This window comes from Gracilinanus agilis, chromosome 1 (assembly GCF_016433145.1).
Source record: "Gracilinanus agilis isolate LMUSP501 chromosome 1, AgileGrace, whole genome shotgun sequence".
In the NCBI taxonomy this organism is placed as follows: Eukaryota; Metazoa; Chordata; class Mammalia; order Didelphimorphia; family Didelphidae; genus Gracilinanus; species Gracilinanus agilis.
In genome coordinates, this window is record NC_058130.1 from 483,990,396 (window position 1) to 484,009,405 (window position 19,010).

Here is a 19,010-nt window from a genome sequence, read left to right on the forward strand (position 1 = left end):
ATGTGTAATGCAGTGAAGGAATATTCTTCTAACGCAAATCGCATCCCTTTTTCAGAGTGAAGTAGCACTGGAGATAAAATTTAAGTTCTCTCGAAGAAATTAATTTAAAACCCAAAGTCAGAAAGGGTGAAGTTATTACAACTAAGTAGATTTATTAAAGTGCTACAATTTAAATTCAAAAGAGATACTAGTTCATTTCTCTCCAGATTATGAGTAAAATAATAAGAATCCTTAGTCCATAGTCATGTCTATAATTTTCTGTTTAAAGTCAAAGAAGATGAATCATTATGATTTTTCCTCATGTTACTGCATAGTAAATCTCACAGTTTAATGCTTTAGGGGTGATCGAATCTCTTGCTTTAATTCTTTCTTTCCTCTCCTGTTGCTATTACAGTTCTTTCAGAAGACAGTACCGTGACATGCATGCAACATTATGAAGAAGTACAGACTTCTGTTTCTGACCTGTTGGATTCCCAGGACAGTTCAGGAAAGTCATCAAAATGTCATCAGAGCCGGGAATTACCCAGAATTCCTCCCAACGACACCTTGGATACCATTCTTACCACAAGAAATGTGGACAACGACCAGGGTCTTGGGATGGAGGGACCATATGAAGTTCTCAAAGATAGTTCCTCACAAGAAAACATGGTAGAAGATTGTCTGTATGAAACCGTGAAGGAAATAAAGGAAGTGGGAACAGCGGCCAACCTAGAAAAAAGCCAAAATGGAAGACCAAATTCTGTAACTGCCTTTAAAGAGATTCAGGACTCTAAACCCATGAACAAAGTTGAGTCTGCAGAATATGCCTCTGTGGACCGAAATAAAAAAAGTCGACAGAGTGTCAATGCAGAGAGTATCCTTGGAAATTCTTTAGATGTGGAGGAAGAAGCACCGCCACCTGTCCCTGTAAAACTCCTTGATGAGAATGAAAATGTACAGGATAAAGTAGAAGGGGAGGCAGCAAATACAGGGGCCACGGAGAGCACAGAGAGTCAGATCAACAAGGTAAGCAGACTCTTCATATTCTTATATAGCTCAAAAAGGAAAAAAAATTATTTAAGTGTGCAGAGTTGACCCAAACTTGGGTAACACCACTGGGGGCTTTCAGCTTGCATATCCCTTTGGGAAATTGCTCCCTAAAAGTTCATGCTATTTGAATGATGAAGGTTGTTATGATGAAGTAGATTTTTTTCCTCTCACATTACCAGAATGATAAATTTTGTTTATAAAGCACCTCTATCAAAACCTTTTTTTGTTGTTGTTGTTGGTTCTGGTCCAATTTTCTCATCACACCGGGCTAGGGGAAAATATTATTTTTCCCATCTTAGAGATGAAGAAACAGAAGTAAAGAAGTGAGTTTATTTGCCCAAGGTTAAAAGACCAGGGAGTATCCCAATGATCTGCCCTGAGCTCCACAAGGATAATCACATTTTGTCCCTCAGACTTTTCAGGGACAGACAGACACAAGCATAACAATCCCATGATGCATATCCTATAAGTAAACTACACATGCCTATCAAAATATGTTAACAATAATAATAGATGAAATTATATATATGAAACATGAAATTTTTCAAAACACTTGACATGCATCATCACATCTGAGCCTCAGAACAGTGGTGAGAGGTGGCTGCTATAGATATTACTATTCCCCATTTTACAGATGAGAAAACTGAGGATCTAAGAGACTAAGTGATTACCCATCGTCACATAGGTCAGAGGTAGGATTTGAACCCAGTTCTCTTCTAGATCCCCAATCAGTTCTCTTTTTGTACATTTCTATACCTTTGCAAATCTTGAAGTACTATAACGATGAGTAATAGCTATAGTAGCTATTATACAACGTTGCCTCTTTATGTTAACAAAAGTATAAAAACTTAATCATTTTTCCACTAAGATAATTCTCACTGTGGAGCCTCAGTGTGATGTGAATTGGAAGGGGGTTTGAGGTGACTATAAGCTTTGATAAGTCCATCCCAACTGGTAAGCCTTCTAGTATGAGTCCATGACTGTATAGCTCTTGTCCAATGAGTAGCTTATCTAAGGTCAGTTGGGTTCTTCAATCCAATCCGGTAAACATAAAGCACCTACTATGTGCCAGGCACTGTGCTAAGTACTGGGAATATAATTAAAAAGAAAGTTCCTGCCCTGTAAAGAGAAAGTGGGGTAGAAGGGAAGAGAAGGGAGAACAGAGACTACCCAATTTGGGGTCATTTGTGCAGTAGAGTTGAAATCAGAGCATCAGATGCAGAAAAGAGTGAGCCAGAAAGTCCAGTTTTTGCCTACTAGTTAAAATAAAAGGAATTGAGAAGAATTTGTTGTTCTACCTTCCAACCTTCCAATCAGAGGGAGAGGAGGCTGAAGGAGATGCTCAGGTAAATTCTTAAAGCCTTGAAAACACATGGGAGACATGGATAGGTTGAGACACAGATGAGTTGTTGTCTTCATTGCAACAGAAAATGTCTACACTGGCCAAAATAAGACTATTTGAAGTATTGATGTAACTCCAACAATTTCTAAAGAGTTCTAGAACTAATAATTTAGTGCATTCAATAAAATGAAGAAAAGTCTTTAGATCTGCTGGTTTCTATGACAATTCTAAGAGAACAGAGGTTTTGTTATTTGTTTGTTTTACTGGTCAAAGCCCCTTAAAGATAAACATTTTTGCATCTCCAAGTACCCACATTATCTCCGTTTCTCCCTGCAAACCCCAAGAACTGGTGCGAATATTCCAGATGCCCAGACGTTGATCTTCCTTGTTTTCCAAGGCACCAGTAGGGTTGTTATTACTACTCTTTTGTCCTGAAACTTATCAAGGCATCATCTGGAACCCAGTATTCCTCACATCTTCAAATACCAGGACAGTTAGTCACCTAACAAACACTTCTGGCAAACTTTTCCATACTTCCTCGCTTACTTTTTCTTCCTGGCCCTGGATGCTCCTCTTCTCCCCTGTGTACAGAATCATAAAGTATCATCATTGGAAGGGAGTCCAAAAGTCCAGCTCAGGCCAAAAGCAAGATTCTCTTCTCGGCTTTTCGTCAACAAGGGGTTGTCTAACTCTGCTGAGCGAGATATAAGTCAGATATAATGAGTAGCACAAGAAATAAAAACAGAAAAGGCACAAAATGTCAGTCCCAAATATAGACATGATCAAAGGCTTTGGGAAATCATAGTAGTGTGCCATCGAGGAACTCACAAACTTCATGTCAGTACATAAGTTCTTGTTTTAAATAAGTGAATGAAGAAAATCCTAGTAGAAACAATCACTAGGTAATAATTGTACTAGTTTGGATTGGTGATATAATGATTTAGGCAAGAGAGGACGGGACTTAGAGTACACAAGCTGGGTTCCAGTCTCAGCTCCAACACTCACTAGCTGAGTGACCTTAGCCAAATCAAATCATTTTATCTCTCTAAGCCCCAGTTTCCTCATTTGTAAAAAAAAATGACTTTACCCCTTGAGCTACCTAGCTGCCCCCACAGTAAAGGTTTGTTAATAGAAGGACCATAATTTAAGAGAAATCATTTTGACTTCACTGTTAAAAACTCCAGTTTATAGAAGAATCAGTCATAAAATTAGAGGTAAAATGGACCTCAAAAATCATCCAACATACAAACCTTCCCTGAATAAAATTACTCTGGCCCTCTATGATATCAAATTTGCATTCATTCATCATTCTTAATGTATAAGGCACTAAGCTAGGTATTGTGAAATATAAAGCTAAAATGACTAAGAAATAAAACAGTCCCTGCCCCCCAAGAACCTATATTTGATGAGGGAGATGCAATAGGCACACAATTAGATGTAGGACAAGGACAACAGAGTAGGGAGAGCCCCAACAACTGAGAAAATTAGCTAAGGCTTCTTCATGGAGGAGACCATGACTTAAAATTTTGAAAGAAGATAAGGATCTTGAGAGGAAAAGATGAAGAGGGATGAATGAATTCCAGGCATGGGGAACAGCTTGTCCAAAAGCAGGGAGAAGGTTAGAAATGAAATCCGAACTTCAGTGAATAGCTATTAGTCCAATTTGGCTCAAAGCCAGCATTCCTGAAGGCTATGTGGTAGAGACAAGGCAGGAGAGGTAGCCAGGAGGTAGAGGTATTTCAACAAGGGGCTAAGGAGTTTTTATGGTCTCCTGGAAGCAAATCTGGTTGTTGTCTGTAAAGAGGTGACCCAATCTGGGAGCTGATGGTATGTCCAAAAGGATGATTGTTAGAGAGATGAAAGGAGGCGGGGGGCACAGGTGGCAAAGGCAGAGCTCTGGGAACACCCACAATAGGCAGGAGATGGACAGTAATCCCACAGAAGAGAATCAGAACAAGTGGTCAGATAATTAGAATGGAGGAGAGCCAAGAAAAGAGACCAAGGAAGGTCAGAGTGTCCAGGAAGAAGAGGAGTGATAAGTAGTGGCAGAAGCTTAGAGAAATCAGTGATAAAGTTTTTGGATGTATGCTTGATATCATCGATAACCTTACTGTCCATAAGAAGTGGTCATTTAGTCTTCCCTTGAAGAACTCCAATAACGGGGAACTAACTACTTTATGAGGGCATCTGATCCACTTTTATACAACTCTAATCATGAAGAAGTTTTTCTTTATATCAAGTCAAAAAAAATGTTCATTAGCTCCTATGCCAAGTTACTTTCATATGAATGGCTTACTTCTGTTACTAATTTTTCTTAAATCAAGTGTAAGACTTTGCATTTACTCCAGAAGCAGGGAGAAAACATGAAGAAGTCCCCATCTTTCCTATTTTAATATAAAGTACGGGCATCTGACATTAACTAGGTAGAAACTGGTGGGAGGTAAAGTCAGGTTGCAGCCAAAGGAGTCCATGAAGTTCCAGCAAAGCCCCTTTATGTTTCATTTTATGGGAGCCTTTGGAAAACCACTTCATTTATTTGTTTAGAAAAATTATATTCTGAAAGTCAGTTTTTAAGCAAAAGTTCCCTGCCATATAAAAATAATGAAGTTTGGTTTTCCATCCTTTGTATCATCCCAAATTAAAAACAAAAACTAAAGGAAAACACCGTAATTCTGATTTTAAAAGCATCCTTCCTGAGGCAAGTAAAGTTGTTTACTTGCTAGGATCTAACTGGTAAAAAGGATAATTGTACTAATTGCTATTAAACAGCACCCTAGACTTCACTTTCTATAGAAATTAAAATAATAAACCATGTAATCCAAGTCAATTTTATGTAGTATATAATGTGAGTGGAAACTAGGTGTGATATCTCCACATAGTAACAATTCCTACTTTCAATGATTCTCAGTATTTTAAAATCCAATCTAAAAAAATTAAATACTATATATGTTCCAGCAATATATATATTTTCTTTCCTCTTCCCGGTGACATAGTTTTATAAAAAAAATAAATTTTAAATATACAGTCAGTATTGCTATAACTTGACATGCTTTCCTAAAAATCATTGAATTCTGCAAAATCACTCCATAAAAACCATAGGGCTTATGGGAGAAATGGGGTTAGGAGTACGATACTAAAAAACTTCACCAGTGGAACATTAAAAGATAGAAATTTAATAAAAATAGTAGGACAATTTTATACATGTTAAATGGCTAAGAAATACATAAATACTACTGTAAATAGTGGCAGTGTCCTCAGATTTTCTGGTCAGCCTGCACCCAGGTTTCCAGGGACCTCAGGTTGGAAAGTTGATGGCTACTGACTGGGAGTAAAGCAGGGGGGTAGACAGTGTGATTAGGAACCAGCCCTCTATCCCTCCACAAAACATACTGCACCAGAAGATACACAATATATATGGCTCTTTACTCTGAAAAAGATGGTAGGTTTGGTTGTGGAATGGGACATCAGAAGGTTGTCTCTTATGAGTTACCATGAAATAGTATTATCCAGCCTTATAGGATAAGACATGGTGTGAACTAAAATAACTGTTAGGTGTTGGTGGACCCATTCCACCATCTACTGGAAATACTTCCTCAAACTGAACCCTATACTGAATCTCCTCCTAAACTGCACTGAATACTGCTGGCAAGCATATATCTTCATGTTCCATGCCTTTTGACTGATATTTATTATCAGAGGGCCATTGAACAGGGTTATTCCTCTTGTTACAACTTCCAGAGAATCTTACATAATTTTGATGTATGGATGGGAGACACTTTGTTGTAAAAATGACTGTAAGATATTGTTTTGTTCTACCAAATCAAATACTTTTTTTTTCAAAGCAATATCTTTACTATATGTTTCTAGGGTGCTTAGGGTTTAAACACCATTAAATTTTCTACATTTTTCAGTTAATTTTGAAATAGGAAAGATAAAATCCATTGGGGAATATCACCTGCAAAAAAAATGTTTTGTTCCCTACCAATATTTTTCAAGAATGCCCTTAATTTGTATATTGATAATTCTCAGAAAGATTTTATATTGATTGGAGTATAAGCCAATAGGCAAGTAGTTATCGATGTGCTTTCAGATACCTTTAGGGGGTGGGGGAATGGAGGAATTTCTCCACTCTGGCAATTAGTGATGGCTAAATATCCCATGAAATAATAACTTCTCGTTGCCTCTTGGCACAACATAAATCCCATTCAGCCAATTCATTTCTTCACTTCTCCAAGGAGTACCTGTAAACCAGACTTTCATTTACCTACAACTTCATCCTTTCTTCTGGCTTTGTTTACAACAAAAATGTCAAGATTGATATGACAGCTGCTTTAGCAATATGCCCACTTCTTGGTCATTGGACAAGAATCACACATTTAGAGTACCAACCGTCAAATTAAATTCTATTGATGTGTGATTCTTAGCACCTGCTACCCTCTTTCCTGTTACTTTGCCTATGTTAGTGCCACAGTAATAGGGGAACACACAGGAACGAGGGCCATTTTTTTCTTTGTTCAATGGATTTCTGTGGCCCAAAAAATCATCACCATGCAGTTTGCCTAATAATGCTATTCCTTTTCCTATTTAGCAAGGATGATCCCAGATAAAAGACTTGGGCTATTACAGAGGCCACAGTTCTACATTCTCTAACCTGATAGGACTTGCCAGGGCTTATGCTTTACTAAAAATCAATTATCACAACACATTTATTAGATGCCTGCTGTGTGCCAAGCACTGAGGATACCATCTCTGCCTTTAACAAGCTAGAACTTATGAGAAAGAACGCTATCCACATCCAGAGAAAGAACTGTGGGAGTAGAAATGCGGAAGGAAAACAAATGATCAATCATGTGGTTTGATTGGTATACAACTGGGGATTTTGACTTTAAATGATCACTCTATTACCAATATTAATAATATGGAAATAGGTTTTGAACAATGATACATGTTAAAACCCAGTGGAATTGCTCATCAGCTCTGGGAGGGAGGAGGAAAGAGGAGAGGGAAAGAACATGAATCATGTAACCATGGAAAAATATTCTTAATTAACTAATTAATAAAAATAAGTCAAAAATAAATTTTAAAAATAAAAAAAGCTTATGTTCTAATGGGGGAGACCACATGCAAACAAATTTAAAGCAATGTAAAATAGAATAAGATAGGAATAAATAGGAATAGAATAGATTAGAATAAATAGGGAATAAATAGAATAGAATAAATAGAAAATAAAAAAATTAAAAGAGGGAAAGCATTGCAATTTAGAGGCATTCTTATAGAAGGTGGAATTTTAGATGGAATGTGAAAGAAGTCAGGGAAGCCAGCAATCAGAGCAGGAAGAGGGAAAGCATCCTAGGCATGGGAATCAGCCAGAGAAAATGATCAGAGCCAAGAGAAGGTCACTATTTCTGTACTGTAGCATACAGGTTGAAGAGTAAGAAGACCAGAAAGGTAGGAGGTTACGACATAAGAATAACAAATAATAACAACAAAAAAACCAAACTAATAAATCTCATTCAGTCTAGTCATCCCTTCACTTCTCTGAGGAGTACCTATGAGCCGGAGGTCCATTGACCTACCACTTCATTCTTTCCTCTGGCTGTGTGTATGACAAAAATATCAAGATTGACACGACAGCTGCTTTAGGGTGCAGGACAGAAACCCTAAGGTACACCTACATAACTTCCATGCTGAGATGAGTGATCGCAGTAGGACAATAATTTTAAATATAAAACATACTTTTTTTTTTTGTTTACTTACATAAAAGTTTGGAGACCTTAGGCAATTTTACAAAATGTGGATTAAAAACACACAGAATCTTAAGTGTTTGAAAAAGATGAAAAAAGATACACCTGCATAAGAATCCTTTCTACAGCATAGCAATAAATTGATGATCCAGTCTCTTGAAAACCTCTAGTGAGAGAACACGCACCATTTCCCAACACAGTCCATTTTGGGACAATATACTAACAGTTAGGAAGCTTTTCCTCTCAATAGAACTTTCACTGGGTGTTTTTTGTTTTTTGTTTTTTGTTTTTTGTTTTTACAATTTGCATCCACTGCTCCTAGTTTTGCAGAATTGGGATGAACAGATCAAGGCTAATCCTTATTAAAAATGACAGCTCCTTACCTACTTAAAGATGCTTTCCTGTCTCCTCTAATTCTCTCTTCTTCCAGCTAACCATCAGATCCATTCCTTGCCCAGTCCCTAGTCCTCTCGTTGTCTTATAATTCTTGCCCTCTTCTGAACAAGCCTCAGCCGTCTATCTCTTGTTTAAAACATAATCTTCAGAAATAGACACTGTATTTCAGATGCAATCTGATGAAAGCAGAGACACATTATGCCTTTTTTATGCTGCATAGGGTAGCATTACTTTTTTAAATTTTCCTATCACAATTTTGATTCATATTAAGCTTGCAGTCCCTTAAAATCAATCGATAATCTATTAACCACTTCCTCTGAACCAGGCACTTAAAGCCTCCCATATATTTTCTTTTCCTTTCCTTTCTTTTCTTTTTTATTTTTTTAAACACTTAACTTCTGTCTTTGAATCAATATTGTGTGTTGGTTCCAAGGCAGAAGAAGATAAGGGCTAGGTCATGGAGGGTTAGTTAGTGCCTTGCCCAGGGTCACACAGCTAGGAAATATCTTTGGCCAGATTGGAACCCAGGCTTTTCCATCTATAGGCCTGGCTCTCAATCCATTGTCCCCCTCTTATATATTTTCCCAAAAAATTGCCGTCCCAAACTTCGTATTTGTGAAAATAGATTTTTTAAACCAAATGTACAACTTTATGTTTCTCGATTAAAATTTATTTTTTTAATTCCCCTTATCATTCTTCCTTTGTGCTACCTATCCTTTTTCCATTTGCTATTTATCTGAAGATATTACAAGCATATTATCTCAAGTCATTGATAAAAATGAACGGGATGGGGCCAAAGACAGAGTCTTTAAAGGCAGTGGGGGGAAAAAAAATCTATGTAATCACAATTGACTCTTACCAGGAGAGAGGGTAGGAGAGTGAGCATACACAAGCAAAAATTCAAACTCAAACACGTTATCTTCTTGCTTAGTGTAAAAAAGATTTTTTTAATCTTTCCTAATCATTGATAACAAGAAATTCATTCTCTGTGTTTAACTCTCCACATATCCATCTATTATATAGGAAACCTTGTCTTCAGGGACTGTGAATTGACTGAAATGGTTAAGGCTCTGAAGAATTAATCAAATGATGACAGATGCAGTCCCCCAAGTGCCGCAGAAAAGGTGTTCATCTAATTAAAATGTATTCTGAACCAAAGTCTTTCTAAGCTACAGCTTTATCATATCTTCCCAATGTTCATCTCTAAGTGCATGCATAATGCACTAAAGCACAGGTCTGACCCATTCCTGAGCAGGCTGCTTGCCTTGTAGCCAAACATGGTCATTGATTTTTAGACTAAGTCTTCTAAAATTGTGTTATATGTTGTCAGCCATTATCTTATAAATTTTATTTTTCCAGGCTATTCAAACTGTAGTTTAAATCATTCTGATTTTAGCTGTACAAATCAAAAAGTATTCAGGTGTGTAGGTTCTAATTGTTATTACTAGTATGTGGCTTTTTATTCACTTCTTAAAATAACACAAAAGTCATTTTTTATTCTTTATTCATATAGATAGTTTTGCCCTAACCTCATGAAATGTATTCAATATTGTCCTTTGTTTGGCAAAAATTCCATAAAATACGTGAATCTCCTGTTCTTGATTTGCTTTTTGTCCTCACTCACATCAATGTGGTCTATCCATACACAGGCACGAGCTGAATAATATTGCACCAAACAATAATCTTTCTTACATTCACATTTGAGACTCAAGCTCAGAGCTTTACCCAAGATGATCCCACTAACCTATAGCACACCTGAGACTTGAACCTAGCTCCCAACACTAAATCTGGTATTTTTTTTCTTCCCCCTTTCCCTCTCTCTCCCCAGTAATAATTTATTATATTCTTTCCTCCAATTTTTAACATTTGTTTTCTAAGAAATTTGGTTCAGCATTCTCTCCTCTCTCCTTGTCCATAAGACAGCAGTTAATCTGCTATAAGTTATACATGCATTATCATGCAACATATATTTCCATAATTGTCATGTAATAAAAGAAGACACTTATTGCATATACAAGGGAAAACAAAAGAAATAAAGTAGAAACTGGTATGCTTTGATCAGCATTCAGACTCCATCAGTTCCTTCTGTGGTAGTGGGTAGCATTTCCTAGCATGAGCCCCTAGTGTTCATTTTAGCATAAAGTGTTGCTTACTTTGGACCAATTAGTTGACCAGTATATCCCTACCCAGAATTCCTGCTTCCACCAAGAAGCCTCCTCCAACCCAGCTAGCCCCCATGGCCTGCTCTTGCATCCTCTTCCACCATTGTGATCCTCCAACACATCCAGGAACACATTTCTCTGTCATGACACTGGCCCCATGGCACTACCTGCTCTGTGTAACCTGGCATCAACTAATAACGTCTCTTTTCTTCCCCCATGGAGATGAAGCTGACACCTGTATGATATTTATGAGCTTCTCTCTGCCTTGATGTCCTTATGAGCAAATAAGGATAATAATCTTTGAACTAGATAAAGCAGGGAGTCCTTGTGAGGATAAATTGATATCAAGTTTATAAAGTGAAATGTACTGTGAAAATGTCAACTATTATTAAGATAAAACTGCCTTATATCATTCTTCTTTTCCATAGTAAGACAGATGTGTGATGATGAAACAAAAAAAGCTTCATTCCTATTATTCTGGAAAGTCCATTAGTTTTTTCTTCACTGCAAAGAGAAAATGATTCTCCTTTACAATTGCTACATTTTTTTGCCATTGCCCCTTTAATATTCTCTATTCCAGAACTGACCTATTCCTCTTACCTTACTCAACTATATTTACCTTAAATAGTTTTAAAGTTTAATTTGATAATACCTTCACCAGGGAGAGGCAATTTCCAAGAGCATCAAGGCTTCCCCTGTATCCTGGTCCTCATTATAAAAGAATGAAAATCCGATCCCATCTACCTAGATGAAACTTGTGATACCAATTGTCTTCTAGAAAACTCCAATTCTCCTCATGAGTCTAGGATTCCTAATAGGTCATCATCGAGCCCCTCACACTGTGGTCACATTTCAAATGTGACTAAGATGATTTCTGTATCCACGGACTTAGAAAATGATTCCAAATGGCCTGATGATTCTCCTGTGAAGCAGTGGATATGCACATAGTATAGGATTATTAAAGAAATACTGTATTTTTTAAAAGTTTGTTCCTTTCAGCCATACTCATGATGTAATTGAAATAATATTCTAACTAATTTACTGGATTCTTTTAGCTCATCATCCTACAAAAGTATGAACCAAATTTTATTATCCATCCACTTAGCAGATTAATTAATAGGTCAGAGGTTACTGAAATACTCTGTTTCTTTACATCTCTTTTTATTGGAAGTTTCTGTTCAGGATCAAGTTATTAAACCTATCTCAAAGTGATATGGTAGCTTTTCTGAAAAGCTGCTGAAATAATGGGAAAGAAATTTCTGTGAGCAAAATATCCAGCCATTTATGCAAAGGGAAAACTGAATTATAAATTTGTAAGAAATTAAATTTAGAAGTTTGACTAAATATGAGAATTCTAAAGAAATATTGTGGTAGTCAATTTAAAGACATTACAACTTCAGGCAAAATGACTTTAGTAGCTTTATTTACAAAGAGGTAGAAAGAGTGAAAATGGAAAAAGGTAACTAAAGAGACAGGCTTTAACAAGCCTGCTAGCCCTTCTTTAGTGAAGTGAGACTCAGCCCTGCAGGGGCTTCCCCACATCCCTTAGTGTCTTCAGCTACTCACTCACCCAAGGAGAATTCCTTCAACACTAAAATCCAAAGGAGAAGATCCAGGAGCAGTCCTCCAAAAAGCAGTCCAAGAGCCAAGATCCCAAGTTGAAGTAAAAGTCCCAGTGCATAAGAGCTTACATTCAGGATAAATGTGTTCAACCAATTACATCCCATAGCTCATTCTGGATCTTCTGATGCAGTGGAGATTTATTTATGACACTTTCTCTGAACAGTTCATTTTCTTGATTCAAGGACTTAGCGAGCTTCTTTTCCTGAAATTTTTCTTAAAAAAAAGTATTGGATTTTACTAAAATTATACAAGTTTCACAATATTTCATCTTGATATGTATTTGTTCTCTCTAACAGAGACTTAGTTCGCTGTCTTACAAGTCTCGAGAGGAAGACCCAACTCTAACAGAAGAGGAGGTAGGTTTCTGCAACTGTTCATTCAACAAACACATTAGAAGCCTCCCAGGAACCAGGCACCATTTGAAGCTTTAGGGACCAGAGAAAGCTCTTGACGTTCCCAGACTCCCCCATGAGAAATTACCATCGTACAATATCACTAATTATAAATCCCTGCCGTAGACAAGTACCTGCTCCCTCTAAGGATGGGCTATGTCATTTTTTTTTTAATCTACTATAGGCAAAATGCCCTGTAAGAATGTTAATAGGAATAAGGCTTTGGGGTTGAGGATCTAATCATGACTGGGAATGACTGACTGTGAGGAGATTAGAGGGAAACAGATTCCTGGCAGGAAAAGACTTAATGAAGTAAAAGAATCAGCCTTGAAGGCAAAGATGATAGGATGAATAGGATGAAATATAGCTGAGGTGGCAAACATGCTGTCCACGTTGTGGTACAGCAAGGCAGTACCAGATTAAAATGTAACTGGGAAATAGTTAACAAAACAAATATAATGTAATAGAATATAGATTATGTTAATAGATGCTTTTCTCAGTCAATATGTGTCCCACAGGGATCCATATGTAGAGTTTAACAAGACCATTAAAGTCTACATATGACTCCCTGTGGGACTTGTATTAACTGAGGAAAGGGGCTGGGGCAGCAAGGTGGCCTGGTGGGTAGAGAGCCAGGCCTGGAGACAGGAGGTCCTGGTTCAAATCTGGCCTCAGACACATCTTAGCTGGGTAACTCTAGGTGAGTCACTTAACCTTACTTGACAAGCCCTTGCCCTTCTTTCTTGAAGTTCTTACTAGGACAGAAAGTAAGGGGGAAGAGAGGAAGGGAGGAAAGAAAGAGCAGAGGGTAGGAGAGAAGGAAGGAAGGAAAGAGGGAGAGTGGGAAGGAAGGAGAGAGGGAAGGAAGAGAGAGAGGGAGGGAGAGGAGAAAGGAGGGTGGGAGAGAAGGAAGGAAAGAGGGAAGAAAGGAAGAGGAAGGAAGGAAGAAAGGAAGAAGGAAGGAGGGAAGGAAAGAGGGAAGGCGGGAGGGAGGAAGAGAGGGTAAAGGGCTCCCTCACTTTCCTGGGCATCTTAGATCTGGCTGCTGCTGCTTTTACTCCTTCCTTATGGCACTTGTCATTCATTATGACTTTATCATTTTGTTCCCCCAAGACTAGTTTCTCCCCATCCACCCAGCTAACCAGTAATCAGTTCTCCAGAATTCTACAATAATCCCTACCAACCAAAAGATTGGTTGAAAGTCTTTTAGGTGAAGGTATACAGAAAGAGTCTTGGACTCAGAGACAGAAAGACCTAGTTTTGACACTGGCTTGAATAACTGTAAGTAAATCACTTAATCTTGCAGAACCTCTGTTTTCTCAGGATTGTTGTGAGAGCCAAATTAGATGTTTAAAATATAAAGTGCTCTACAAACTTTAAATAAAAAAATTATTATTACAAAAATCCAAAGTAATGTTCCTCATTGTAATTATGAGTATAGCTTTCTATTGCTTTCTTTTTTTTAAACCCTTACTATCTGTCTTAGATTTGATACTGAGTAGTTCCAAGGCAGAAGAGTGGTAAAGGTTAGGCAATTGAAGTTAAATGACTTGCCCACAATCACACAGTTAGGAAGTGTTTAAGGCCAGATTTGAACCAAGGATCTCCTGTCTGTAGGCCTGGCTTTCTATCCACTGGGCCACCTACCTGCTCCTTTCTAATGCTGCTCTATCTGTCTTTGGGGTTATTAGGAGACAAAGATTAAGCCAAGAAATAATTTTAGCATTTTGGATGCTTATTGGAAAATTATCTCCAATTATAGTCATTGAAATTTCAAAAGGACATAGAAAAAACAGGGAGGTCAGAAGTTAATGACAATGACAACCTTTGTGTGGCCTTTATTTTTTCTAATGAGCATACTGACAAATTTTTCTCTTGAAAAGTAGAAAACTAAACAAGAAAAAACAAATTTAGATTAAAACAGGAGTAATCTCATTAAACATCAAAATCATATCAACACTACCACAAAGCATTAGGAAAACTGAATATGGAGAAAAAATGAAGATATAAAGTGAGTAGTAACTCACAAAAGAATGAAGAATATCATTATTAGAGAAGATGTAGTCATGAACTGAGTCCACAAAAGAAGGGAAAGAGAGGACAAGGAAATACATTGGAATTTCCTCCATCTGAAATGCTTTCAGGGATAGTTGTGTGGTTCAGTGGATTGAGAGCCACACCTGAAAATGGAAAGTCCTGGGTTCAAATCTGGCCTCACATTCTTCCTAGCTATGATCCTGGGCAAGTTACTTAACCCCCATTGCCTAGCCCTTACTACTCTTCTGCCTTGGAACCAATACACAATATTGAGTCTAAGATGGAAGGGTAGGAGTTTGGGTTTTGTTTTTTTTTTTAATACTTAGTTCCTGGCCTGGCTGAGCCAATGACATTTGGATCCAACCCATGCCAGTGGAAGTTGATATGCTAGAAAATCTAGTGTTCACTTGCTCCAAACAAGGTGGAAGGACCAATAAGTGCTCTAAAGGAGCATCCACAGAGATCTAAAGATCCCAGCTGCTAAAATTATTTTCCTAAAAGAAAGTTCTAACCCATTTACCACCCTCTAGTGGCTCCCCACTATAACAAATTCTGCTGATGTTTCAAACTCTTCACAATCCTCTCTACCTTTCTAGCATTATTCTACATGACTTTTTTTTCCACACTCTCCAGTCCAAGCAAGAAAGTAGCTTTCTTGCTGCTCTTCACGTAAGGCATTCCTTCTCCAGCCTCTGTGCATGTGAATAGTTCATGCCCAGAATGTTCTGCTTCTGCACCTCTGACTCACAATCTCTAGTCCCCTTCAATGCTCAGTTCAAACACTGTCTTCTACATGAAGCCTTCCTTGATTCCTCCCCCCTCCCAAAGGAGCTATTTTGAAGACAGCTTTGTGAAGAACATCAGAATTGGGAAGGAAAATGGAAGGAAAAGTAAAGATCTATATTAAAGGAGACCTTAAAGAGAAATTTGTTAACAATATAGAGATAAAGGGATATAAAACTATTAAGGGATCTCAGAATATTTAAGAAAAGCACGCTGCAAAGCTTCAAAGGGATACACCCCATGTTTTGTAAATTTTATGGTTGGAGCCAGTCTGAAGCTCTGAGTATAAAACATGCACTAGAGGATGTGAAGCCAAGGAGACCAGAGAACATTCAGCAGTAAACTAAAGAGTTAGAGACAAAATATGGCACCTCCGTTTTCCTGGATATCATGCCTCTTTTTTGGCCAATCTGTTGCAATCTTGAGTCATACAGAACCCATAGACTCATCAAATTTCCAAACCTTTTTTCAGGTAAGCTGCTCTCTAGTCATTTGTATGAACTCTCTATTTTCCCCTGAAAATGAGAATAATACTTACAGGTTTATTGTAAGGAAAGTACCTTGTAAGTAGCAGCACTTTCTTTTCCCAAGATTCCCAAAGACATTATTACTTTATAATTCCTACTATTCCAAAAATACAGTAAATGTAAAGCAATTGCCAATGTTGAGTGATATAGAAATGTCAGATGGTATTCCAAGAGCAAAATATTCTATGCTGAAAAACTCAATTGGCCATATTAACTACTTTGGGCAGGGGGAAAAAATCATATCAAATCATAAGATTTGGGAAATGTAAGGGAGCTTAGCGATTATCTAATCGAGTCCCTGTATTTTAACAGATGAAGCAACAGACCCTAGAGAAGTGTAGAGAACTGCCGTAGAGTTACAGAGAGCATTTTGAGATTTCTATAATGCTTATACCCTGGGTAGACAAGGATTTTATAGAGCTCACACCCTCTTTAGAAATGAACCGTCCTTTTGCCGATGACCAATAAACAAACAACAATCTTGCATTAAGAATACTCTTAGACCAGCTGGAAATTTTACCCACAGTGTGTGAGATCCACAGAGGGGAAGAAAATATCCCTCGGCAACTGAGAAGCTGAGCATCTGTCAGAAAAACATGCTCATTTCTTTCCTAGACTTTTTCTTTTGAAATGGATGAATTACTATGTCAAAAGAGAATGCCAGGTAATCAAGGATATTTTGACTTCTGTCCAACCATGACTCATAATACCTGAAGCAATTTTTAATCAGTACAGAGCATCCATTCCCTTGTTACCAAAGGAAATTAAGTTACTGTTGATTTTCATGGTAAAGAATGCTAAGGATGTGATTGAGTCTCTTTTCTTGGATGACAGCCTGCTATTACCATGGGGAATTTCCTGGATATGTATATCTTTCTAAGAGTGCCAGAGACAGATATTTCTTTGAACTATATAACAGCAGAAGACTTTTGAAACCAAATGAAAACAAACCAATGCAAAATAACTAAATATAGAAATATAATATAAACATATTATTTTTTAATTATATTTTTATTTTCATTTTGAATATTTTCCCATGGTTACATGTTTCATCTTCTTTCCCTCTCCTCCATTCCTTCCCCCCCCCCTTAGCTGATGCACAGTTCCACTGAGTTTTGCATGTATCATTAATTCCATATTTTTGATAGTTGGACTAGAGTTAAATAAACATATTATTAATATGTCCACGGGGTCACAAAGACTTAGACATGACTAAATACCAACTACATCTGTCTCTCTATAAATACATAAAAGACCTATCTTATGTTAGGTCAGCCAGATGGTACAGTAGATAAGAATGTTGGGCTTAGAGTCAGGGAGATTCATCTTCCTGAGCTCAATTCTAGCCTTAGACCCATATTAGCCATGTGCCCCTGCTTGCCTCAGTTTCCTCATCTGTAAAGTGAGCTGGAGAAGGAAATGACAAAAAATAATAAATAAACCCTCAAATGGAGTCAACAAAGAGTCAGACACAACTAAAGTAACTGAATAAACATTGTGTTATCTTTTTTAAATGTACCCTCCAAAATTGCATTTCATCATTCTGGACATCAATAGTCTACTGGGATAAAGAAAAGAATAAAGTAATGAAAAGAAATTGGACTTGGAAGCTGTTAACCTGGGTCTTGCCATTTACCCACCCTGTGGCCTTTGGTGCCATTTAATCTCTTTAAGCCTCAATTTCATCCTCTATCTAAAATATCATTAATTTGTTGTCTGCCTCACAGGGTTATGAGGCTATAATAACATTTAAAGTGCAATTACAAATCACTATAGATTTTAACCAAATATCTTTATGATGATAGACCTCTTCCAAATGATTATGGGAAGAAGGATAGTTTAGTGGAAGGGGTGATAGATCTTGGAGACAAACTATGTTCAAATCCCAGCTTTGCTACTTACTTACACATCTGATCCTAATTCATAGAGCCTCTCTGGACCTCAGTTTACTCCTCTGTAAGGTTTGCAGATTAAACAAGATAACCTCTAAGGTCCCTTTCAGTTCCAAACTGATGATCCATGATCCAATGTTAGAGTATCCCCAACAATTTAAGTTCCCCTGTTAATTTAAGGAACCCTGTAATTTAGTTAGTTAACAGTTATCTTGCTAGAAATAATTGACAAACTATATTGTCTACATGCATGTAAAATTATATGTATATGCACATATATAATTTTAGTGGAAAGATGTCTAAATCAGTGATTCCCAAAGTGGGTGCCATTGCCCCCAGGTGGGTGCTGCAGCAATCTAGGGAGGAAGTGATGACCACAGGTACATTTATCTTTCCTTATTAATTGCTATTAAAATTTTTATAAAAATTAATTTCCAGGGGGCTAAGTAATATTTTTTCTGGAAAGGGGGCAGTAAGCCAAAAAAGTTTGGGAACCACTGGTCTAAATGAAAGAGAATTCTAGTTACAGGTAGTCTCACGATGATGTAATAAAACAAACATGGGAAAGGAGCCAAGAATCTGAGTTCCAGCCTCAGCTCTGGTTTGCTTTTGCTATATAACCTAGGAAAAATCGTTTTATCTCAATGAGCCTCAGGTTACTAATTTATTTATTTTTTATGATTGCTCATCATGGATCCTTGATTTAGTATACATTTATTATAGACACAAATTATAATACATACAAATAGCTTCCATAATTTTTCACTTGGGAATGGTCTTTTTTGGTTAAAGACAGGCTAGCTATAGAATCATTGAATCTTGGAGGTTGAAAGAAATTCAGAAGTCCAGCCTTTCTACAACGCCAATTGCTGCCTATTGTTTCTAGGAGAACAAGTTTAATTCCTTCTACGTGACCTTACCTCTTGCCTTCCACTTTTTTTTTTTTTTAATAAGATAAGTGGGTTAGGCTAGATAACCTCGAAGGTCCTATCCAGCTCTATAATTTTATGTTATATAATATATGGTGTATACACACACACACACACACACACACACACACATATATATATATATATATGTATA

The 19,010-nt window shown here is 37.2% G+C and overlaps 1 protein-coding gene across 1 annotated transcript in view; it reads left to right on the plus strand.

The window, feature by feature from the left end:
* The window catches only part of PAG1 (phosphoprotein membrane anchor with glycosphingolipid microdomains 1), a 33,215-nt gene that overhangs the window by 9,557 nt on the left and 4,648 nt on the right, over positions 1-19,010 (plus strand). The window contains exons 4-5 of the mRNA XM_044657936.1: positions 395-1,005; positions 12,593-12,652. Of these exons, the coding sequence (XP_044513871.1) occupies positions 395-1,005; positions 12,593-12,652 (671 nt within the window). The remainder of the gene's footprint in view (positions 1-394; positions 1,006-12,592; positions 12,653-19,010) is intronic.